The sequence below is a fragment of the Lontra canadensis genome, unplaced genomic scaffold (assembly GCF_010015895.1).
Source record: "Lontra canadensis isolate GAN:19392208 unplaced genomic scaffold, GSC_riverotter_1.0 scaffold109, whole genome shotgun sequence".
NCBI lineage: Eukaryota > Metazoa > Chordata > Mammalia > Carnivora > Mustelidae > Lontra > Lontra canadensis.
In genome coordinates this window covers 4,165,156-4,191,184 of record NW_022631103.1, presented here as the reverse complement: position 1 = coordinate 4,191,184, position 26,029 = coordinate 4,165,156, and the positions used below count along the sequence as shown (strand labels likewise).

Genomic DNA, 26,029 nt, shown 5'->3' with positions numbered 1-26,029 from the left:
AACTAAAACCCAAAAAAGGAGCACACTGTCCTAAGGTTACACAAAGATCAGTACAAGGCAGACTAAAATGTAGCTTGCTAAGGACGAGCCCAGGACTAGTTCAGGTGCCCACCTCCCAAAAGCATAGTAAGATGCAGAAGGACCAGGAGGAAAGGAGGGATGTGGTGGTGATCTAGACAACACAATTCCTTGTGTGTGGTACTGTCGGTGGGAGGGAGGGATGGACAGGGTCCTAATATGAAGTGAAGGCCCTGGAATGGGTAAGAAGGTCTTGAAACAGACATGAAACAAAGCAGAAGATGTGGACCAGTGAGAGGTTTTCCCTAATAATTCATTCTCCTGGATCCCTTGAAGCCCTTCTCATTGCTTTTCTGTCTACTTCTTAAGCAACTTTTCCTTAGATGCCCTTTAATATGGATGTACCCCAAAGTTCCTCCCTCACCCAGATGTTCCTCTCAGCATTCACATGCTGCCTGGGAACTTTCGATTACTACCACCGTTCCAACCAACTACAAGTCAGATGACCTGCCAAATCTCAAACTCCACACTCTCCTCTGCAATGTGCCTCCCGGATGTTCCACTGCACCCCTAACTCAACATGTGCAAGGCAGACTCTGTGGTCTTTCCCAAAATGTTTTCCTCTGTTTTGATTTCTATGTCAGTTGATCCAGTTACCCAAAGTGTCATCTTCTATTTCTCCTTCTCTTTCATTTTGTACATCCAATCATCCATCTAATTTAAGCTCCAAATTAATTGATGAAGAGGTCCCTACCACTTCACCCTCTATTAATATTAGTCAGGGCTCTCCAAAGAAACAGAACCCAAAGGAGAATAAATAAATATATAAATAAACAAACAAACAAACAAACACACACACACACACACACTTATGTGTGTGTGTGTGTGTGTGTGTGTATCCTTCACATATATGAAATTTTATACATATATATATGAAGAAAATTATTGTAAGGACTGGCTCACACAATTAAGGAGGTTGAGAAGTCCCAAAATCTGCAACAGACAAGCTGAAGACCCAGAAGTTCAAATCTGAATCCGAAGGCCTGAAACCCAAGAGAACTGTGTAATTTCTAGTCTGAAGGCCAACAGCTCAAGACCCAAAGAAAACCAGTCCAAATCCAAAGACAGGAAAAGACCAATGTCCAGCTCAAGGAAGTTAGGTAGGAGAAGTTCCCTCTTGCTCAGCCTTTTTGTTCTACTCAGGTCTTCAACTGACTGGATGAGGCCACCTTGGGGAGGGCAATCTGCTTTACTTGGTCTACCAGGTCAAATGTTAATCATATCCAGAAACACCCTCTCAGATACACTCAAAATGATGTTTGAACAAATGTCTGGGCACTCTGAGGCCCAGTCAAGTTGACACAAAATTACCCATCCCACTGTATCTTAGATAATGATCCTATTTTCAGGCCATCCCATTCCACTGCCTAGATTACAGCTACCATACCTATAGCATACTCTACAAGAGGCCACAACTCTTCCTTTCCCTGTATCAATGCCTTCTGCAGTATAACCCTGTAGCTCTCCATCAAGAGGTCAATCTGTTTCTCTACCACTTCACTTGGTCTGCCTTACAATTTAGTTTGACCAGTGGAAGGAAGCAGAGGTGCCACTTTGCTACTTCTGAACAGAGGCTCTTATCTTCTTGGGGTGGAGTGCTGTCTAGTGAGGCAGCTTGAGGCTGGCCTACTGGACGACAAGAGAACCCGTGGAACAGAAATGAAACACCCAGTCAAGGCTCCAGACATGCAACATTGCTAAGCAAAGCCAACACCAAAACCCTACCCAGGAAACCTACTCTACTCTTGACTGAGTGGAGATCAGAAAGATCTTCTATCTTAGCTCATCCCAAATCAGCAAGCTGCATAATTACAAAGTAAATAAATGGTTGGTTTTTCACTCCATTAAGTTTTGAGGTGGTTTGTTACCACCCCAACTGATAACAGCAGCTAACTTTCACATCTCACCCCCTTTGACTCCCACCACCTACAAAGACAATTAGAACACAATCGCCTATATAACATGTACATTTGACTATAAAAATCATTCACTCATTCCTTCATTAAGTATTTACATGGTATCATCTACATGTCAGGTACTATGCTCAGTGCTAGGGAAACAAGCAAACAACACACAGCTCCCACCTACAGAGAGTTTTCAATCTAGTATACTTTGTACCCTTCAAACTACCTTTGGAGTTAAAAATAAAATTTACTAACACGGCATATACAATCCATGTCTCACCAGCTTCATCTCCAATCACTCTGAGATACTACACTAGAATCACCCACATATACCGTGCTTTTTCTTACCATAACATCTTTATGCCTAGTGTATCCTACTCTTCCCTCTTCAACCTGGCCAACATGTACTCATCATTCTGTACTCAACTCAGATATTACCCACTCTACACATTCTTCCCTGATTCTCCTAAGCTGAGTAAGGTGCTCCCATGCTACACCCCCATAATACTCTGTGAATATCCCCATATGGCACCTCCCCTCATACCCATTCATGAGTCTGCCTTCTTCATTAGACTGAAAGCCCTAAGGCGGCGGGCAGTGGGTGGGGGGAGACTGTTGTGTTTTTTTTGTTTGTTTTTTTTTTTTTCAATCTCTCTATTCCTAGGACCTAGGATTGTATCTGCTTTATATATGATGAATAATGTTAGCTGAATGGATGAATAAATTAGTGAGCAGAGATGTACAAGCTAAAAAGGAGTTTGTGGAAATGGGAATAAGGAATGAATGAATAAATGAATGAGACTGTGAATAAGAACGGTCCCAGCCTCTCTTTCCTCACTCAAGTTAATGGCTTTTCACCGTCTGTCTTAGGAGCAGAGACATTCTAGCCAAGCCAGACTACCAGGAAGATAAATTTCTCTTCTTGGGGGTGAGTAGGTCTTTGGAGAAGTTTCATTTTAATTGGAAAATGGATTCATTCACTTCCTGGCCTGGATTCCCGGGTCAGCGCAACCCCATGCTGAATGGCTGCCAAGCGCCACTGCAGAGGGGGCTGAAGAGGGAAGAGCACTCCGTCAAACGGGTAGTGTTCCGGGACACCTGAGGACAGCTTGGCGTCAGGTCCAGGCTGGCCCTGACATGGATGCACCCTCCTCTTTCTTCCCCAAATGTCCTTCAACGTGACATTTACTTATCCCCTTCCCGTAAAGGACAGGTACACTCTGCTACTCCATGTGGTGTTTCTCTGGGCCTTATTTGGGCAGGCATATCCCACTGTTCCAGAGTTCCACTGTCATTTCCTGCAAGGCACAGACAAGGTCCACAACGGAGAAATCCCTTCACAACTCGACTAGTAGAAAGAGATCGTAACTTCATCACCTCTTATAACGGATGCGGACTAGCTCAGCATCACAGGAAACATCCCTTTCATAGAACACCTTGTGTCTTTTGTGAAGGTCTTTGTAGAGGGTACTGTAACACTATGATGTCTGTGACCCAGCCCCAGCTTCCTCTCGTGCCTCATCTCTCAACACCTTCACCTGTCAGCTCCCCACCACCCCCAGTCCCTGATTCTCCAAATGGATTGAGGCAGTGGCAGTTCTGAAAATGCAATATGCTGCTCTCCACGGAGGCGCCTTGAACATTCTGCTGCCTATTCTCCAGAGCCAGAAGGCAAGGGTGCGTATCCTGGCTCTTAACACTTCATAGCCGTGGGACTTTGGGAAAGCTACTTCACCACTCTTCACTTTGATCTCCTTGTCCTATAATAACTACAGAGAACAATACTGCTACTTACACCATTGAGTTGTTGAGAGAACAAATGAGCAAATGTATGTGAAACGTTTAGAGCACAGGGCACAGAGTAAGCACTTCTCAAATGACTGTTCTTATTATTAGAATGTCAGAGGCATGACTTGGTTCCATCTTCAGGAAGGAGCAGGAGCCTTAGAGACTGACCCATTCAGCTTCAAACCTTGGTTCTTCTTTTTAGTTGTGTCCCCTCTGGCCAGTGAGTCGCCTACTCTCCGCGGGTCTCATGTATGTACACGGCAATGTCCAGTTAGTAGGATCCAACTCGATGAGTTTATAGATGTTAATGTGCCCATCTTGGTACATCCCCAATAATGGTTAGTTTCCTCCGCAATCCTTACTCTTCTCAGATTATATGGGGGCCTCTCTGTCTCCAACTAGACTATTTCCTCTTTTAAGGGAAGGACCATAATTTTCTCATCTGTATCACTATAATTAGCATGAAATACTTATTTCTCAAATGAAATATTTATTGACCATGCTACAATCTGTCTACAAGCCCCAGTTTGTGGTCAAGTTTGTGCTAAGACCATGCATGAAAAGGCAGGTGTATAATGGCCCCATTTCTCATGTCGTTTATTGGGTAAGTGGAACAGAGTCTGCATATGAAACACTTGGCAGCCATGTATAAAGAGTATAGAATGATCCAAAATTAGGAGTGCCCGGGTGGCCCAGTCAGTTAAGCATGTGCCTTCGACTTGGGTCATGATCTCCAGGTCCTGGGATCTTCTGGGATCGAACCCCGAGTCAGGTTTCCTGCTCAGCAGGGAGTCTGCCTCTCCCTCTCTCTCTGCCTCTCCCCTGTTCATGCTCTCTCTCAAATCAATAAAATCTTTAAAAAAATAATAATAATCCAAGTTTAATCATACCTGTTATAAACTAAGGATACTGCATGGTCATGAAAGAAAGAGATGGCTGTGGGCAAGCAGCCAAGGAAAAGTGTTATGTGGGAGGTAGTGTCTGACCTCAGCGTGGAGGGAAGGCACAGACCAGGAGAGATGGGGTGGAGGGTGGTCTAGCTGGTGCTGAGAAACTGCCTGAGAAAAGCTCAGGAAGAAGCATCAGTTGTATCCCCGGCCATGGAAAAGGAATCCTGAGAAGTTCAGCCTGAGAGAAGCATGCTAAAGTATAGTTAAGAGGAAATCTGAATTCGTAGGAGACGCTGAGGTCGGAAGGGAAAGGGAGACACCATCAGTCCTGGTGGGGAGTGGTTTGTGAAGGCGGTTTAGGAAGTTCGGACAGAACGCCATGTGGGCAGTCTGGGGGACAGAAGACACAGGAGGCAGGAGGACCTCTTTCCATATGCATTTCTGACACAGAAGGAGGAGAAAGCACAAGAAAAGGAAGGGAGGAAGAAAAAGACAAAGCAAAAGATGAACAAAAAGAAAGGGTAGATGGGGCAAAGTAAACTAAACAAACAGGTTAAATATGAGAAATGAATAAAATAAGACAGAAAAGAAACAGAAAAATGAAGATGTGTGGAAAACAACAGCAGGACCATGGCAGTGTCCCCGACGAGACACACCACGGAGAATGAAGGGCAGGAGCCAGAGCCTGCTGTCAGTCTCTCTCCTCTGGGTGAATGAAGTCATGGCTGATGTCACCGCCTCTGAGTCACACGCCCACCAAGGGAGAGGTGGCAAGAGCCCCTGCCTGGAGTTTAGTCCCACCCTCCTGGACAAGACGGGTTCAATCACCGCTCATTCTCTGGGGTACTGTCTAGTCTGGTCCTGATGGGACTGAAATGTGGACACTTCTCCTCTGTTCAGGGAGGACACGGCAGCCACGTGAGCCCTGGGTTTCAGCTTCAGGCTCTTGAGATGGGAGTATCAGAAAAGAGGGGACAGATAGTTCCTAGCCTCTCTCTGCCTGTGGCTGAGGTACAGTGGCTCTATCCATGTGTAAACAGGAAACTCCCATCAGGAATACCATTAAACACAAGATGGGACTCAAAAGGTGCTTTCTGAATGACTCGCTTCACTGCCTTCCCACACACGGGACTTGCAGCCCCGCAGAGGTCTCGTCTCCTCAGATCGGCAGACCTTGCCCAGTGCCGAATCCACATACCCAGCCTGCCTTTTGTAACCCACCCCACCTGAGGGCTTACTTAGCTCCCCTCCACCATCAGCCCCTGCCTACAGACCACTTCCTGCTGACTATTCTCCCGTCGCTGGTGTGTACTTCCACAGTGACCTGAATTCCATCCAACTTGCACTGCACTGTGACTTCCTTTCTTCATTTCTGTCCCTTTTCTAGAACAGAAGCAGCTGGGGGACAGGGCCTCTTACGTTCACTGCTATAGTCCCAGCACTTTGCCGAGTTCCTGGAATACAGTACATTTTCAATAAACATTTGCCGAATGAATGAAAGTCCCTGATTGATTCTGGTGGGAACTGAAAGGTGTCCTCATTCTCATGGTGCCGTCATCCTGGGCATGTTTGTTGCTGAAGACAACACCCCGTAAGTTACCAGTAATAGGGGAAGTGAGACTGCTCTGGGCATCCGAGGATGGACTGACCCTCTCCCAAGCTCTTCCATTCTCCTCAATCCTTGGTCTGTGAGCTGTTATGAGCACGTGCTTGAGGAACTTCGAGTTGGATCCCAGCTTGACCACTCATGAGCTGCAGGAGGTGAATGCTCTCAGCCTGTTGCCACCTGTTCAAACAGGACAGTAATACCCGCACCCCGAGTTGTCCCTAAAGATTAAGCACACTTTCTTTGTTAATTGCCTGCCCTCACAATAATGTGAATTTTTCCCTTCCCTCTCAGCTTTCTCAGCTGCATCTAGAGATAAGAATATGAAAAACAGACCTAATTTTCTTTCCCCAAATCAACTACTTCCATCATATTCATCATTTGAAAATATGTCATTATATCAGCATTCTGATATAAACACCTCCCCCCCGCCCCAGCCAAGACACAGAGAAACAATATTGCCATTAACATCATTTTATAGACAGAAACCTAAGGCCCGGAGTGAAGAGAATTGCCCAAGATCATGAAGCGAGTAAATGAAAAGCCTGGGTGAAACCCCAGCCACTTGAATTCCAAGGCCACTACACTACTGTCCGGTTGCCGCTCCCCAGGATAAGGGAGGTTCTCCAAAAACACTTGCACAGTGATTCACTGTCTTTCTCAGGTCCATGGACTGGTCTCTGACCCCCAGCCAAAGCCAGACCACATGGCCTCACACCAAGACAACTGTACTAGGGTTCAGTCGGGTCCCAATACTCTTCTCATGCATCTTAGATCCACAGAGTGCCAGGCTTGCAGGAGAATCTCAGGGCTCACAGAGACCCACTGCTTGCAAATACCAGACCATGGATGGGTGCGAGTCTGTGACCCATAATTTTCACTAATCGGTGAAACAAAAATAGTAATTATATTGGGGAAGATAAAATCCTTATTACTAAAAATATATGAATAATTAATTGGCAAAAAGATCTTCTTTTCTAATTGCTCGCTTTGCTTTACTTGGGCAAGCTCCAACAGGCTATACATGCCTCGCAACTGGGAGAAAATGCCTGCACCACAGTTCAGACCCTCTGGCAAAGCCCGAATGAGAGGCAGAGGCCAGGGAGGGCAGAGCCACTGACTCAGGAAGCTCACTGACCCCCTCTGAACACTCCTTAGTCTTGCATTTTTTGAGCCAGAAGACACTGACTGTTGAGATTACGAAGCTTGGAAGGCAAACTAAGGCAGCTTTTGAAGAGGGTGTGGGATGGTTATTGATGAGGCTGGAGAGTTGAGATCAGACTTTTTATTACTGAGGTCCCTCCCAAGTTTTACCAAATCTGTAGCCTCTCCATACAGGAAGGATTCGGGAGACATGGGGCTTGAAGGCGATCCCTGAATGACTTTATCATTCGGCCAGGAGAGTGGCCACAGCTCGGTGCACAGAGATAACCCTTGAGTGAGGTCTTAGCTGCAAAGGTACCTCCAGGACCCCTGGGTTCAGAAGAGGTAAGGAACTAGTTAAATAATTTACTAATTTTTTTTTGAACTATAAACACATTGAGGTGAATGCCAAGGGGAGGAAGAAGCCAGCTCTTCAAGAGGTAACTAACGTGCTGGAGAATGAACGAATGGACAAATGGACAAGGAGGAAAGGGTTGGAATTTGTGTCATGGAGGGTCTCATGCATGGTCCTTTAACTGGGAGTCTAACTTGGGATGACTCAGATAACTTTTTATTCTAGAATTCATATCTAACTTCAAAATTTCAGTCAGGTAAATTTGTTATCTGGGATTTGCAACCTGAACTATGGGAACTAGCTCTCTCTACCCAGGTGTTTCATCTGTAGAGAAGACCGGGGACTGTGCCTGATAAAGGCTGGAGCTGGACCAGCTAACCTCTTCAACCTCTTTTTTAAATCTATTTCCTGGAGTTAGAAAACCTAGGTTTGGATTCCAGCCCTGCCCAATGCAACAGTCAGTAAATGGTAATCTATTTCACTTCCTCTATCCTCACCTTCTCTACCTGCAAAGCAAGTGAGAACATGTACCTCACAGGAATTTCGTAAGCATTAGGTCAGACAGCAAACTTAAAAGCACATAGTAGATATCTAATAAGTTCTAGTACAAGTGTTAATGATGTTTGCAGACAGCAATCAAACAGGGTCACTATCTTAAATAGAATTTAGTAAGTTTCTCAATAAGGTAAAAGGCCTTTACCATTTCAAACTGGTTTTAGAAGTGTAACAATGAATCAGCTTACTGCAAAAACTTGAGGACTGATGAATGGATGGATTGAAGGGCAGACAGATGGACATACACATGATAAAGCAAGTCAAATGTTACTGGCAGAATCCAGGTGATGGTTCTGAGTATGTACAATAACATCCTCTCAATTTTACTGTATGTTTAAAGATTATGATCATAAAATGCTGGGGAGAAATCACTTTTACAGCCTCTTGTACTTGGTCTTAGACTTGGAAACAACTTGAGATAAAGGTCGCTCTTGGCTTCCACTTTGTCTCCCCATCACCAAGCACAAGTTACCAGCAGAAAGTCCGTTTCACTGTTGAGACTATGTCCCTACAAGAGCAGAACAGCTTTCTCATTTTGAACGAAAAAAATAAAAAATAAAAGAATAAAACCAAGCCACATATGCAGAGAAATGAGACTGACTTATCTTTCCAGAAGACTCCCATCTAGCATCTTTTCCTGACTTCTGGCCTGCCTCCTCCTCTTCCCTTGATCAACATCTATCTACCTTGAATCTCCAGATTTCCAAGGTGACCGTTCACCTCCACAGGGCTGACTGATCTAACGAGTTCCTCTATCAGGATACACATTAAATGCACTGTCTTTCTTCCTGTCTTTTCTAAAGCTAATATTCCCTCCCATAGGTGCATTTTAGCTACTATATGAAAAGAATATTGTTCAATGTTCCTATGGCATCATCTTATGTAGGCATAAAAGCAGCTGAACTTAGCAATCTTGCTCTTGCCTTTCCGGTTACACTAAAAAATGTCTGGATGTAGCGGACATCCCTGCACAGTGGTCAGGAAGGCAGGCAGCACAAGTGCTGGGCACATGGGTCTTCCTGGTACAGCCATACATGCGGCTCTGACCAGGCAATGTGAATTCATTTAACAGGTATTAATTGAGGACAATTTTAATGCCAATCACTGTGTTTGGCTCTGGAGAGACAACTGCCAAGTATGGATAGAGAGATTTAGTCCCTGCTCTTACTGAGCTAAAACCCCATCAACCCAAAGGAGAAGGAACTTGGTTTAACAGGGAAAAAAAAACACACCAAAAAAACAAGACCTGATTTAGGTTCATGAGAAGGTTCATGAGAACCTTCACTGAAGACCCAATTCTAATCCCTGTAGACAGTCACTTCATTTCTTTGAGCCTTGTGTATTCACCTATAAAATGTGGCAAATAGTAATATTTATCCCACAAGACCACGTCATAGATCAAATAAAGAAAATATACATCAAAGTCTGCCATAAGCCATAAAGTAAAATACAAAATATAGTATAATAATAGTTGGCATTTATTAGATGTTACTAGTTATCTGACCAAGTCCTTTAATGACAGGGGGAGGGGTCTCCTTTTTAGAATTACTTTGTTGGGACTATAAAACTAAAAGAATACCATACATACTTGGCACAAATCAAATATGCAAATGCAAGGATGATAAGGAAAGGATTCACTGTCCAGGTAAATTAAGGCACCAGCCTCAACACTCCATATATTTAGTTACAAGCCCATTTCTTGGGCAGACCCTCCCCCCCACCACCCCCACAAGAGAGAAAATTCACAAAAGATGCCCTGGCAAAAGCTGACAACACAGTCCACACTGCTCAAAGGCTGGGAGGAATCTGGTCCGAAGGTAACAGGGCCCCTGGTATTAACATTCCAAAGAGAGGCTATTGGATTCCATACATTTGCCTCAGAGTCTCTCACAGGGTAAAGGGAGCAGCTTCAAGGGTTGTACTCCTCAAGACACAGAGCCACGGAAGAGAGGCCAGGAGTTCCTGCCTCCATCTGGGGCCTTCACTGCCCACACAAAACAAGCCAGGACTCAGGGTAACAGGACTGCAGCCAAGGGGTGGCTCTGGGGTCGAAAGGAGTGGTAATACTCCAGACTTCTTTCCACAATGGGGAAGAGAAAAGGAACTTACATGTGGTGTGCAGGAGATATGTACTTCAGAACGCAACTATTGGCCAGTTGTATACAACAATCAAAAATGGCATGAATAGTGATTTGGAAAATTTAGCCATCTGTTCATCCATCCATCGGTTAAAATATCCACTGAGTGGTTAGTGTTAGATGCGAAGCAGTGCCCTAGACATGAGGGACACAGAGATAAATGAGGCACACACAGTGCAATAAATTCCAAGGTAGAGGTAAGGGGGGGGAATGCCATGATGGACAGAGGGCAAGAGCCTAATCAACCCCCGATGGAGAAAGTCAAGGAAGGCTTCCTGGAGTCTTAAAGAATTAATACAAGTTTTCCCAAGTGAAGGACGAAATCGCAAGCCTGCCACAAAGGAAAAACCTAAGCAAAGACTCAGAGGTGTGGGAGAATGTGGGTACGGCATCGCTAGAGCCACTGACCGAGAAGTTCCCCGTCTGGAAAAACTTTCTACTTCTCTAAGCATTTTGTTATAGGAAAAGTAATGATGGATTCCTTGAACAAATTCCCAAAGCCTGGGTCTCCAATCCAAACGCCTAGAGGGTAGTGCTGGGAAAGGAAATGAGCAGAGTAAGCTGGGTGGGGGGACACTTGCCCCTCCTAAAGGGGGCAGCCCTGCTCAGCACCAGCCAATTCCTTCCACATGGGAATGTGGGCCCCCGACTGCCAAATCTTTTTGTTATTTCTTCTAAAGAAGCAGAAAACCTGGATTTTGACGTGAAGTTTCTTAGTTTTTAAATGTTGAAAACTAATTAAAAAAAAAAAAAGTTGTTGGGGGTGTGTGTGTGTGTGTGTGTGTGTGTGTGTGTGTGTGTGTGCCTGTGTTTTCCAAGCACAGGGTAGGTCAAACAAAACCCATCTGGGGTCCAGATTCAGCCTGCGGACTGCCAGGCGGCAGCCCTGATGTGTCGCAAGAAATGAGTGCTATTTGAGAGCATCCAGTAGGGCTGGTGGAGAGAGCCTCGGAGCTGGAGGCCGGCAGGGTTTGGTGAGAATCCTGGCGCCACACACATTTGCTGTGTAACTTTGCAGAAGCTATTTAAGCCCTCTGGGTCTTGTTTCCCTCATCTGTATAATGGGATAATAATATTGTGTTGGTGCTTTTAAGGAAAACAAGCCCAAGTGGGAAAAAAAAAAAAAATCCTATGCTAAATAATGAACTAGTATAAACCTGAAAGGTTAGCTAGGACTACAAGATCATTTTTTTTTTTCATGAAAAATTACCAAGAAGTAATAAAAGCATGAGCACTATGTTATAAGAGAAGCAAACTCTTCCAACCATAGATACTGCACCCCATTAGTAACGTTTTTTGTACACATAGCCAGTTTTTTTCTATACTGATTATCTTTTTAAAGATTTTATTTATTTGAGAGAGGGAGCACACATGCATGAGTAGGAGGGAGGGGCAGAAGCAGAGAAAGAACCAGGCTTTCCCCTAAGCAGGGAGTCCAACTCTGGGTTCCCTCCCAGGACCCCTGGATCATGATCTGAGCTGAAAAAAGACACTTTACAGACTGAGCCACCCAGACATCCCTCTATACTGATAATTTCTTAAAACAAAAGTATTCATAAAACTGCATGTTCAGTTTTATAATTTTTCCTTTTAACATTGTAATGTAAACTTTGTTGTCATCATCCAAATGTTTATTACCTAACCAGTACTATCCAGAGTGATTTCTAAGTCATAAACCAGAGATCATGTCACACTTCTCATTAAAATCCACTGACTCTTTCCCTTCTATTAGAATAAAACCCAAATTCCTGCCCATGGCCTCAAGGCCACGCAGGAGCTGGTCCCTACCCACTGCTCCAACACACTTCCCACTACTCTGCCTTGCTCACAGCCTCAGCCCTGCTGACCTCCTCTGCTGATCTCAGAGGTACTTTCCTCCCCTCATGAATGTGCTGCCCTTTCTTCCTGAAATGATCATCATTCAGGTCAAACAAAACCTCCCAAGAAGAACACACCAGCCATGCCAAATCTGTTCATCTGTATTTTTCCTTCAAAGCATTTTCCAGAAAATAGAATCACTGTGTGTGAGTGTGTGTGTGTGTATTTGTCTCTTTGTCTATTTTCTGCCTCTCTATACTAGAATTTAAGTTCTCAGAAGTACCCAGGACCCTCATCTGTCTTGCTTACTTTGGAATCTCTAATGCCCAAGACAGCGCCTATTGCATAGGAGACAATAAACAACATTAGTTAAAGGGGGGAAATAAAATGAACCCACCACCCATTGTTCCTGGCCTCAAATCCTCCTGAAGTTATCACTTACAAATTTCTTCCCCGAACTAATTTATCCAAACGCTGCAAGGCAAGCACTTGAAGATGGTGGGAGGGAGAAATGGTGACAAACCCAGATTCTAGATCTGAAATGCCAAGGTTCCAATCCCAGCCTTGTCATTTATTAGCTGAGTCACCTTGGGCAAGCCTCTTAACATCTCTGAGCCCGTTTTACCATCTGATACTTACTTCATAGGGTAGAAGTAAGGATTAGAGGAGTTTAACAGATAAAATGCTCGGAAAAGTACTAGATAATTAGCACGATACACGCTTTAGCCACTGTCTTCATCTGTTCCCTCACTCTGATCCGATTGCTCAGGTAAGCTGTATCTTTCTTCTCCCCTCAGACTATAATCTCCTGAAGGCAAAGACCACTTCTGGGTCCCCACAGTGGATTAGAGGCCCCCATAGGACAGGGATGGGCGTGGAGGTACGGTGCGGCTCCCCGTGTAGGTTGGCTCACCCAGTACGAGGCTGTATGTCATTTAATGTTTCTGAGTTTCAGTTTTCTTACCACAAAAAGAGATCACGTCGATCCCACAAGACAGGTGTGAAGATTCAATACAATAATCTTTGTGAAATAAAATAATGCTGAGTCTGGGGGCAATGGTGAATTTTAGGGGCAACAGTAGAAGGTATTAGGTGAATCTGCTTCCAAGTTCAAAGCTGGCTGCCTTGTGGTATAGGGATTACACATAGGATGTGGGTGATTCACATACATGAATGACTCTGAAAATACATTTTGTACTATTGTACTGGATATTTTCTATGATTGCCTCTGACAACTTCATGATGGTTTTTAGAAGCTATCCTTAGCTATTAGTCAAACAGGAAAAATACCACTTGTTACAGCCAACTGCGTGAAATAAGATATTCTAGTGTTTAAAATTCTCTCAGTTCGTGATAGGAATTACTGACATGCCCATCAGTAGAACACATTTTTTTAAAGATTTTATTTATTTATTCTACAGAGAGAGAGTAGTCACAAGCAGGCAGAGAGGCAGGCAGAGGCAGGGCGGGGTGGAGGGGAGCAGGCTCCCCGCCGAGCAGAGAGCCCGATGTGGGGCTCAATCCCAGGACTCTGAGATCATGACCCGCGCCGAAGGCAGAGGCTCAACCCACTGAGCCACCCAGGCGCCCACAATCATTTTTTAACGCAATGGAAGTGAAGATGTAACTGCTATCTGAGTATCTACTTTTGCATAAAGGGCTTTACAAATATCTGACTCAATTATAACATTTCCACAAGGCTGACATTGCTCTTCTCATTTTACAGCTAAACGCTGAGACGCAGAGAGGTTGACTTAGTTTGTCTGAGGCCCCAGAATAGGTAAATGGCAGAGAGCGATTTAAATGCAAGTGAATCTGGCTTCAAATCCTGCACTTCACTTCTGTTACAGAACTGTGATTTATCCCCCAAATTTCCCCAATATCTTGTATCAGCTCTGCTGCAAAGGTCAGATGAATGTGGGTGGACAAGAATAGCCCTATACATGCAGTTTAAAGCCAGAGTCACTAACAAAGAAAGACCACAGTCCCCACCATAACTGCCATTAAAAACGAAATGGTGTATTTCAAAGAAAGGAAATTAACATTGTTTATCTTCCACAAAGTTTGAAACAAAAAGAAATCAAAGATAAAATAATAGGTATTATTATATAGTCAAGAAGAAGGAAAGAATAAGGCCAGACAAGGAATAAAAATGAGCTGGGACAAGCCTCTTACTTCACAGAAAGGACTAGAACCAGGCTTTCCTGACCTCTAACGGAGTTGTTTTGTTTTTTTCCATAGTTCCTCACAAAGAGCACTCCACTCACACCTTCCCCAGCTAACAGGAAGTTATCAAACTACCTCTCTGCGCATCCCGACTCCCTTCAAAGAATCTACTTATACAGGAAAAGGCACATTAGAACCAGAGAATCATTTCTTCATTTCCCCAGTACACTATCAGGGGAACAGAGCAGAGAGGCATGAACTGGGGAGAGATGGGAGGGGCAGACAGATCATCTAAACCCATCAACAAAATCCTCTGACATTCCAACCCATTGGTTCTAGTTGGAAATGAACAATGAAAATCTCAAACTATGAAATGATTAGCTTTCTGCTCTGCTGACAATGGCAAAAAGAAGAAATGAGTTAAAAGTCAGATTGGAAGATCTCCATGCAGCCCCTATACACCAGTTAATTATCTTCCATTAACACTGAGCTGTCAGGATCTGCATCAGCCCTTAACTCTCTTGACTTCCCCCAGTCTGCACCTTGTTACCCTGCAATGTTTCATGTTTATAAAGATAGGAGACTCCAGCTGTTCCAGCCTGACAGAACTTAATTTACATTTGGCCTTCATTAAGATGAGAGTCAGAATCATTGAGACCAAATGGAAAAGCCAGACTGCTGGGGGTTATGAAAAATTCAAATGGCATTTTTCCTTTTATCTGACAATTCTTATTAAGGAGACGTACATCAACCTGAAACACACAAACTTTAAATGTAAAGGACATGATTAAAATTCCACATTGCAAAACCAGGACCCACGTGACTTTGCCCAAGAGCTGCAGTGGTCCTAGTCTATCACCTGGGTCTTCTGGGAAGGCTGAACTTCTGATTCTGCCTGACTCTCCATGTCATGGGAATCTAGGCTAAGGACAAGGAGTCCACGAATGACAGCAGTACTAATGTGAGTGGTCAGCTCTGACTCTGCCATCTTGCTTGCTCCTCATAGCCAATCAGCCTCCATGTCCTGCTGATAGTATTCCCTAAAAATTCTGGAACCTATCTCTTCTCCACCCCACAGTACCTACTTCAAGCCTCCTGACTTCTCACCTGGGGGAATACAAAAAGCCCCCTTACTGAGCCCCTCAAATTATTCAAAACTACTTACTGACTACCTACTATATACCAGGCATTTGATTAGGGATAGGGAAACAGCCATGAATCAAACAGATAGGCTCTCCATCCCCCCATGGATTACAATGGTTGGAAGATCCATGAACCATGCGAATCATCGTTACAAAATGATACATCACTACAATTTGTGAAAGATATAGTGAAGTAATAAGAATGCAATAGAAAGAGATCTCTAATTTATTGGAGGGTCAGGCAAGGCTTTTCTGAAGACATAACAATAAAGCTGAAACTTGAACAATAAGTTAGGATCATCACTGAGTAGAAGGAAGAATATTCAGGGTCAGAAGGCACAGCATCACATCACCAAGACCAAGGGGTCAGCAAACTTTTCTGTAACCGTCCACAGAGTCAGTATTTGCAGCCTTGTAGGCACACAGTCTATATCACAACTACCGAGCTCTGTCATTGTGATGCAAAAGCAACCACAGACAACACATAAATGAATGACTGTGGCTGTGTTTCAGGAAAACTTTGTGTCCCTGCAACTCTGAATTTCACATAATTTTCACAAGTCAAAAACTATTATTCTCTTTTTGAATCCTTTTTCCGCCACTGGAAGTGAAACCCATTCTTTGCTCCCAAAACATCCAAAATAAGCAGCAGGCCAGATGTGGCCCCTGCGCTGGAGTCTGCCAGCCCCTAGTCAAGATGGAGGTGGCAAAGAGCAGAGCATGTCTGAGACACCCTGACTAAGTCCGGGTGGAGAGACTGAGCAAGGTGAGGGGCACACAGTAAGCAGAAAGGGGAAAGTGAAAATGACATCACATACCATCTTCTGCGCCATGTTACAAAGTTAGGGATTTATCCTATGAGCAAAGCAAAGCCAACAAATCGCTATAATCAGGAAACTATGAAAACCAGTTCTTAGCTCACACACCCACACATTTCCTCACCCCTAATCCAGTCTCTTCATCCCTGTCAAAGGTACTGAAGACATTTCTTTCCCCTTGCTTAAAAACCTTCTATCACCAAATAAGCCAGACTACTTACCTGGCCTCAGCTCCTACTACCTTCAGAGAAGCATTCAGGGCTCTCAGCCCAGGACCTACATACCTTACCAAAAATGAGCCATAGTCCTTCTCTAGCATTTCCTCCCTGTCTTCTCTAATAGGCAAAACATCCACTCCTAACTTGAGACTCATCTTCAAGAACACCTCTCGGAAGCAAATTATGTTCTCCGGAAGCAAATTATGCTCTCTGGAAGCAAATTATGCTCTCTGGAAGCACTTTGCATATTCCTTTATCAAGGTGCTTAGAACATCTTCTACCAGTTCTGGTTCCATGTCTCTTTCCTCCACCCAACACCCAGCCCCACCCCTGCCTTTGCTTCCCCACCACTGCCCCAGAGAACACTGGGCCCCTTAAGGGTAAACCTGAGTCCTCTTTGTGCTTGTGTCCCCAGTACCTGTGACACTGCTGGATCCTAGCAGAACCTCTGCTAATATTTGGTGAATTAAAGTGTTAATAAGGGAGTAAACAAATGACAGCCCCATGAGCTTAGCAGAGTCACATTTCTGACTTTGATGTGCTGTTAAACAACTCTTTGAAAGCTATCTTTCTGGTCCCCCGTCTCCCATTGCCCCATTCAAAAGAAGGTACAGTATCCTGATTCTCCACCAATGTATGCTCTTCAAGTTATGAAGGGCAGAACATTTTTTCATGTGTCTGTTAGCCATTTTTATGTCTTCATTGGAGAAGTGTCTGTTCATGACTTCTGCCCATTTTTTGACATGATTATCTGTTTTGTGTATGTTGAGTTTGAGAAGTTCTTTATAGATTCTGGATATCAACCCTTTCTCTGTAGTGTCATTTGTGAATATCTTCTCCCATTCCATGGGTTGTCTCTTTGTTTTGTTGACTGTTTCCTTTGCTGTGCAGAATCTTTTGATCTTGATGAAGTCCCAAAAATTCATCTTCGCTTTTCTTTCCTTTGCCTTTGGAGACATATCTTGAAAGAAGTTGCTGTGGCTGATGTCGAAGAGGTTACTGCCTATGTTCTCCTCTATGATTCTTTTTTTTTTTTTTTAAGATTTTATTTATTTATTTGTTAGAGAGCGAGAGAGAGAGAGAGCATGAGCACAGGCAGACAGAATGGTAGGCAGAGGCAGAGGGAGAAGCAGGCTCCCCGCTGAGCAAGGAGCCCGATGTGGGACTCGATCCCAGGATGCTGGGATCACTACCTGAGCCAAAGGCAGCCGCTTAACCAACTGAGCCACCCAGGCGTCCCTCTCCTCTATGATTCTAATGGAATCCTGCCTCATGTTGAGGTCTTTTATCCATTTTGAATTTATATTTGTGTATGGTGTAAGAGAATGGTCGAGTTTCATTCTTCTACACATAGCTGTCCAATTTTCCCAGCATCATTTGTTGAAGAGACTTTTTTCCACTGTATATTTTTTCCTGCTTTGTCAAAGATTATTTGACCATAGAGTTGACACATGAAAAAATGTTCATCATCACTAGCCATCAGGGAGATTCAAATCAAAACCACACTGAGATACCACCTTACACCAGTTAGAATGGCCAAAATTAGCAAGACGGTAAACAACATGTGTTGGAGAGGATGTGGAGAAAGGGGAACCCACTTACACTGTTGGTGGGAATGCAAGTTGGTGCAGCCACTTTGGAAAACAGTGTGGAGATTCCTTAAGAAATTAAAAATAGAGCTTCCCCAGGACCCTGCAATTACACTACTGGGTATTTACCCCAGACATACAGATGTAGTGAAAAGAAGGGCCATCTGTACCCCAATGTTCATAGTAGCAAGGGCCACAGTTGCCAAACTGTGGAAAGAACCAAGATGCCCTTCAACGGACGAATGGATAAGGAAGATGTGATCCATATACACTATGGAGTATTATGCCTCCATCAGAAAAGATGAATACCCAACTTTTGTAGCAACATGGATGGGACTGGAAGAGATTATGCTGAGTGAAATAAGTCAAGCAGAGAGAGTCAATTATCATATGGTTTCAACTTATCTGTGGAACATAAGAAATAACACGGAGGACATGGGGAAATGGAGAGGAGAAGGGAGTTGGGGAAATTGGAGGGGGAAACGAACCATGAGAGACTCTGGACTCTGAAAAACAATATGAGGGTTTTGGAGGGGCAGAGGGTGGGAGGTTGGGTAAGCCTGGTGGTGGGTATTATGGAGGGCACATATTGCATGGAACACTGGGTGTGGTACATAAACAATGAATTCTGGAACACTGAAAAGAAATTTTAAAAATAAATAAAAATTAAAAAAAAAAAAGATATAAAGGGCAGAGCTTCTAGAACTAGAAGTGGTTCTATAAGTCTGTGGGCCAGCCACATCAGCATCACCTCGGACCTTGTCAGAAATGCCAATTCTCAGTCCCTACCCCAGGACTACTAAATCAGAAATCTACAATTAAAAAGATTCCCCAGGTGATTCATTTATACCTTAAAAGTCAGAAAAGGGTCATAAGCCATCTGGGTTTTAAGGAGAAAATGCTAAAACTGGTATTAGCAATATCTTTTATTTTGAATTTGCAATCATGATAAATCAAAGAAATTCTCAGCATGGATTCCTGTACCAGCTTACCAAAAATAAATAAATAAATAAAAATAAATTTAAGAAATTTAAAAACAGATTAGAGGCTCAACCATCAGGTAGTTAAATACACGATGAGATAATGTTTCAGGCCTTTCTCAGAAAGCTCTGAAACGGAACTGATTAGCTAGATGGATGGATGGTCAGTCTCAGGAGGCCACAGTCACGGACCACCATGCACTCTAGAACCTAATTGTTTTCTGTGTGCTTTCATTAGGGCAGTTTGATCTCAAGTGCACAGTACTGAGCCTCCAGAGAGGCTCGTACCATATGTGTCATCAGACCTCCTGGGATATACAGCCCAAAGCAGGCCATGAAGCAGGTGCCCAGTAAGGCCCTGATGATGTACCAGTGGTCACCTGCCTGACCCTCATCCCTTAATTCAGTACAGCTCTTTCTTACGTGAGGCCAAGAAGTGGGTGATGTGTCCACCCATATATTTCCTTGCACCATGTTTAGGCTGGTTTAAAAACACCACTGCCCCTGTTCCTGGTCCTACCCTAAGTGACATAGGCTTTTAAAGAGGGATTTCAGCGCAGCATGATGTGATGGGGTGAGCTGGGGTTTGGAGGCCAGCAGACATGGGTTTAAATTCTGGCTCTATCCTCTGTTTAGGAAAATCATACTGTTCTCTCTGGCAGCCTCAGTTTCCCATGCTGTCTGTCAGAGCTTGCTAAGGCTAAGCTCAGCTTGCTAAGGCTAAATCAATTAACGCCTACAGAATGCAAAGCAGAGGGTGGGGCCAGTGTGGAGTAGTTCTGTATTCTGATTGGTATTTCAGGATATATTGGTATCAGGTTTTCAAACTGGTCCAGACCAGCTCTCTCACTTCAGAGATGGAAAAACTGAGGCCTGGGATGAGAACTGCTTTGCTCAAAGTCACACAAGGTGGTGCCAGTAGAGTCAGAAACCCCTGACTCCTAAAACGCTCTGTTTTCAAACTCTTAATAAATATAGAAGCTTTTTGGCAAATTAAAGCTTACACAACAGCTTAATATGCTAAATAAGAACCCATACCTCCCTTGATTACTGATGCCCTCTCTGCTTCCATCTCTTCTGCTCCCAGTGGCAATCCAGGGACACGTTCTCAACACCCTTACGCTCTCCCACCCCCAAATACATTTTGAGTAATTGAAGACTCAGCCCACCTGAAACCCCAGAGCCAGTAAATGAACCATGCCAGATCTTACTCATTAGATGGATCCTCTCCTCACCAGACCACCTAGGGATTTTCAAGTCCCTGAGGTGCCCAGAGGACCTGAACTTTCTCGCACATCCATCCCTACCAGGCACCGTGGAGCTGACATCGCCATTATCCATGCTTCATAACAGAACCGAACACCATATCTCTCAAGGACATGGAAACTCAAGTTCAGGTGACATGAGAAACCCCAACATGCCACCAAGGTCAGATTAATCCTCGGGGGATACAAGTACACAGAGAAAGAAGGTTGTGGTCAGAAGATGTGAACTTAAAGCCCAGCTCTGCCACCTTCTCTCTGGACTGGTCATCAGCCTCTCATAACTCCAGGAGAGTCCTAGATATTAAGAGAATGGATTTTGGGTCGGCCAGTCTCAGATTCCAACCCTGGCTCTGCCACGTACTTACCATGTCATTTTGGGTGTTGGTTCATCTCTATGAGCTTTAGTTTTCTTGTCTACAGACAACCCACACCCCCCTCAAAAGAAGAGAACAAACAACCCTTACTTTCGTAAGGTGGCTGCTAGGATTCAAAGAGATAATCTGTGTCAAACACTTATCACTGCGCCTGCCTACGGTTAGCATCTAAAAACAGGAACGATTTGACTGCAACCTAATCAATAAATTGGGATCAACCTTCCTCAGAGAGGTGCTGGGAAAAATCAAGCGTAACGGACTTTAGCACGGCACCTGGTACAGAGGGGTTCGCAGCTTCGATGAGCATGCTTGCTCCACCCTTGGCGCTCACCTCTTTGAGCCACAGAAGCTTCGGGGCCTGCATCTCCACGGACATGATGCCACCAACACACTGCAGGATGCTGTGCTTGGTCTCATTGATCCTGCAGACCTGACTGACCGCCCGGTGGTCCAGCCACATGATGATGTTTCGGTGGGCATCCCCTAGCAGAAATGAGAGGAGGGGAGACACACCCACAATCTTAGTCTTCTAATTCACTTCCTGAATCCCAAGGGCACCAATCTGCATGGCTACCATAATTCCACAGGTCAACCACAGCAAGGGAGAGGGCCACCACCAACACGAGCCAGTACACTCCACCCAGACCCTGGATTTCCCTTCCAGCCATGTATCTGTCCTTTAAGTGTCACCCGGGATTAAATGTCGACACTAAAACCCATTGAGATCTACCAATTAATTAGATTCTCATTCATTCTCTCCCAACTTCTTCCCCTCCTTTCCTAGCCCTTCTGTCCCAGAAAACTTTTCTGGGTCTATATTCAGGAAAAGATCCTATGAAGTACGCCTAAAATAATATGTTGGCTTTTTTTTTTTTTAAGATTTTATTTATTTATTTGACAGAGATCACAAGTAGGCAGAGAGGCAAGCAGAGAGAGAGAGGAGGAAGCAGGCTCCCCACTAAGCAGAGAGCCCGATGCAGGGCTCGATTCCAGGACCCTGGGATCATGACCCAAGCCAAAGGCAGAGGCTTAACCCACTGAGACACCCAGGAACCCCCAATACGTTGGCTTTTTAAGATCTGCTTGGACAGACACGTCAACAGAATAATATATCCATATAACACACCGACTACCTCCATACAATGGCTTTTATCTGCTTATAGTTCCCCTACTTCTAGTCACTTTGATTAAGATTAGTTAACTTAAGTGTTTTAATCCCCTCTCTCGGTTTGGTGGAGTAAGAAGCAATGGAATTTTTTTCAGTTTGGGGATCAGGCAGACCTCATGGGGAACGTGCACTATTTCAGTTACAGGTGGAGATAGATTGAAAGTGTCTTTAAGTTTTTCTTAGCCTAAGTGTCCTTACCTATAAGACAGGGATAACACCTAATAGCATATAAGGGTTAATCGAGATTTTTCTGTTCACCAAACAAGGCAATGCACATAAAAGCAAGTACCTATCACATAGTAGGTTCTAAGGAAGATGAAGAAAGAAGACACAGAATTTAAAACCAGGTGGAAAAGCAGCATAGGCAGGCACCTCACACCCTTCCTCTACCATCCTGCAGCCCATATGGGAACGAACTGTCCTGTTCTCCCTTCCATGGCCTCGATTAATTCCTCACATACTAATGGGCAAGCCAATATTCTTTTTACAGTTCTCTGCTTCCTCAGATGGCAAAATGCAGACAGCAGCAATGACTAAACTGGGAGATAATAAAGGGGAAAGATAAAAGGGCCCCAACAGTAATCGAACCAGGCATTTCACACATTATTTTGCAATTGGAGAACAGCCGCAGCAATTGTATGTCTTTGCTAATAGCAAATATTTATAAAGCTGTGTGTGTGTGTGTGTGTGTGTGTGTCCCCCAAGCCCTGTGCCAAATGTTTTATGTGCATCATCTCATTTAATCCTCAAAACAACTCTCTGATCTAGGTCGTTTTCCATGATGAACGGACTCTGAGATTTAAGATATGCCTCTTATCTCACAGCTTGGAAAAGCATACAGCATGCTTTGAAACAGATCTGTGCAGAGAACAGATAAATAAATTGGTACAACAAACTTAAACTCAAGCTACACAGATCAACATGAATAATGATACCAACTGGGATATTTTTAAACACCATATATACTGTTTGTTGTTGCGGGTATACACATGTGTTGGGAAAGCACAGAAACGATGTGTTTGCTAACACCCACTACAGCCGCATGGTCACCAGCCGGGCAGAGGGGGAGGGCAGGAGCTGAAGCTTCAAGTAATTCTTCCTTTAAAAAATGTCTGTGCAAAGAAGGCAAATTTTCCCCGGTTTATCCTCAGTAGTGAGTACATAGGGGGCTGAGGATTTTATTTTCCTTACTTTGCCATGTCTCTGAAAAAAAGAATCTTTAAAACTGAAAGAAAAAAAAGCCAACCTAAGAAAATATGGAAGTCAGGTCATCAGCACCATGATAAGACAAGGACTCAATCTCTGCTTTGCCTGCCGGCAGGGGGGAGGGGCTGTTCAGACCTACAGAAGCTCCTCACAACAGTTACACTTTGAAAATAAGAGGAAGTACCTGAAACCTTCCAGAAACACATCTAAGATCTGTTTTGTTTTGTTTGTTAAAAATCTTTTTTAAGATTTTATTTTGAGAGTGAGCGAGAGAGAGAGAGCACAAGTTGAGGGGGGGGTGCCGTGGAAGAGGGAGAAGCAGGCTCTCCGCTGAGCAAGGAGCCTGATGTGGGACTCGATACCAGGAATCTGGGATCGTGACCTTAGCCGAAGGCAGATGCTTAACCAAATGAGCCACCCAGGTACCCCTAAGATTTGTTTTTAAATAGCTGAGTGATTACACTGTATAGTATCACTGCTTTAAGTTTTGGTTCTCAACCCTCCTTGCACATTAGAAGCACCCAGGATAGTTTTAAAACAAAATGATGTCCAGGTCTCATCCCAGAAACATCATGGAATCAGACTGTGGGTATGTGGGCACACACACACGTGCACACACGCATACACATGCATGTGTGTGTGTGTTAAGGGAGACAATGTCGGGGCACCTGGGTGGCGCAGTTGGTTAGGCGTCTGACTCCTGGCTTCAGCTCAGGTCATGATCGCAGGGTCATGGGATCAAGTCCGACTGCGAGCTCCACATTCAGTGAAGAGTCTGCTGAAGATTCTCTCTCCCTCTCCCTCTGCCTCTCCCTTCTGCATGCTCTCACACGTGCTCTCTCTCTCTCAAATAAATAACTCTTTTAAAAAATGGGGGGACAATGTCAATATTGCTTCTTAAATATCATAAATGCAACTGCAGCTGCTTCAAGACTTCTGTCTCCTGTTGCTGAACTTTCAACTGGGATGCCTTTCAACTGGCAGCTCCTACTGCCTCGACAGGAAGACGCTCCCAGGACAAACACAGAACCACACAATGCAGTTGTGAGAATCAAGTAGCTTATTACATATATAGGAAGATTATTGATTCATGATTCACACTGTGGACAAAAACAGGAAGTTAATGATTTTTCAGCTCTTACAGGAAAACCACAAAGAAAGAACTCCACTGAGAGCTCGCTTAAGCACTCACTGAGCACTTGTTATGTGCCAGGCACAGTGCTGGGTGCTGGAATGCTGCCAAGAATATGCCACAGTCCTCCCTGCGTGGAGCTTGTGGCTGCATGGGCAAAGCCAGTCTGTCAGGCATGTCAACAGTCAGAACAGAAGTGGGACATGGGGCACAGTGGAGACGGTGCACAGCTGAGCCCCAGGCTGCACAGAGAGCTTCCAAAAGGCACAGAAGCTTTCCATTTGGTTCTGAAAATGACGGGCCACTGGTTAGCCAGTGGTGAGAAGAGGGTAAGGAAGCAGGCTCTGATACAAGAGAGTAAGCATGTGAAACAAAGCACCGGCCTTAGAAAGTGTCATGTTTTCAAAGAATTAGAAGCAAGTGCTAGAGCGGAATTTGGGTTATACAATCCGTGGACCCATGGGCAAGACTTTTCATCCATGTAGTCACTCTGTTAACATTCTGCATATCTCACAGGAGGTGTGCCAAGCATGCTTGTGGGAAAGTACTATGAATTAGCAAAAACATCTCAGTATTGGGTTTCCACTGCAGAGAAGCCTAAGTGGCAAGTCCCTTCACGGCCCTGAATTACCACCCTCGCTGCTTCTTGCTCCCAAGAGCTCCTGCGGCTGGGATGACCCAAACACAGTTGTGCTGGGAGTTAGGGGGTTGCAGAGCAGGTAGCAGGCAGCCCTGACACCACAGTCCAACCTGGGGGCTGTCTGATCTTCAAAGGAAGGAAGATCGAACAAGAAAAAGCTAAAATGAGAATATTTTATGATGCAGTAATGATTACTGTTCTTAAACAACTGTACTTAATTTACTTGGGGTTTTTTCCCTTTTCTTTTTCCTTTTTTTGTTTTTGCTTTTTTATTTTTTGTTTTTGTTACCATCTTTATATTTTTGCCTGTGTTAGGGGTTTTCCTTTAATGGTGATGGTTAATTTCCTGACCCCACTGCCTGCTCCTCACAATTATTCCAGTTAACCGAGAGATGTTCACTACCACACAGGTGTAATAAGCCTTGAAACAGCCTTTGAGTCACCTTTAAAATTCAAATTTCATTTTCTGGCACAAGATAATCCATTTCAGATAAAATCTAACAGGTTCTAATAGAACCCGTGGAAAGGCAAGAAGCTGGTAAGGGGCATCTGACGCTGGATGCATTTGATGAATGGGTACACTTTAACCTTTTTGGTGGAATAAAATTATCTCAACACTTATAATTAGGGTTGCAACCTAACTACCCTGTTAATAGAAAGCCTGTTAACAGGAGGCAATTCCACCTGCAACGAGAAAAAGATGGCACCCAGAGAGGGTGCATATGTAAGCAGGCTTAACAAGGAAGACTTCTCTTCCACTTGAAGTGTTCTTGCTCCTGGTATCTTAGCTACCCATTTAGCAGCAGCCAGTGATTCTCCACATACCAAAACGATGGAAGAAACTCTGACAATGCTGATGATGCCCTGCTCTCTCCACAAGCCAAGTGAATACAAATCTTGGGGGTAAGGCTCATGATTTGGGGATTTTAAAAGATCTCGGGTTGATTCTAATATAAAGCCAGAAATAAAAACCATGCATTTTAGCAGATCAGAGATTAGCATCCTTGGAACGTAGGGCTGGTAACGTCGAAAGTGTCACCCCAAATGAGAATTCAT

General features: G+C 44.1%; 1 protein-coding gene across 12 annotated transcripts in view; it reads right to left on the bottom strand.

Annotated features, from left to right (window-relative positions):
* The window catches only part of FGGY (FGGY carbohydrate kinase domain containing), a 456,358-nt gene that overhangs the window by 337,512 nt on the left and 92,817 nt on the right, over nucleotides 1–26,029 (bottom strand). For all 12 annotated transcript variants that reach the window (XM_032839762.1, XM_032839761.1, XM_032839771.1 and 9 more), the window contains one exon: nucleotides 21,159–21,310. In XM_032839762.1, the coding sequence (XP_032695653.1) occupies nucleotides 21,159–21,310 (152 nt within the window). The remainder of the gene's footprint in view (nucleotides 1–21,158; nucleotides 21,311–26,029) is intronic.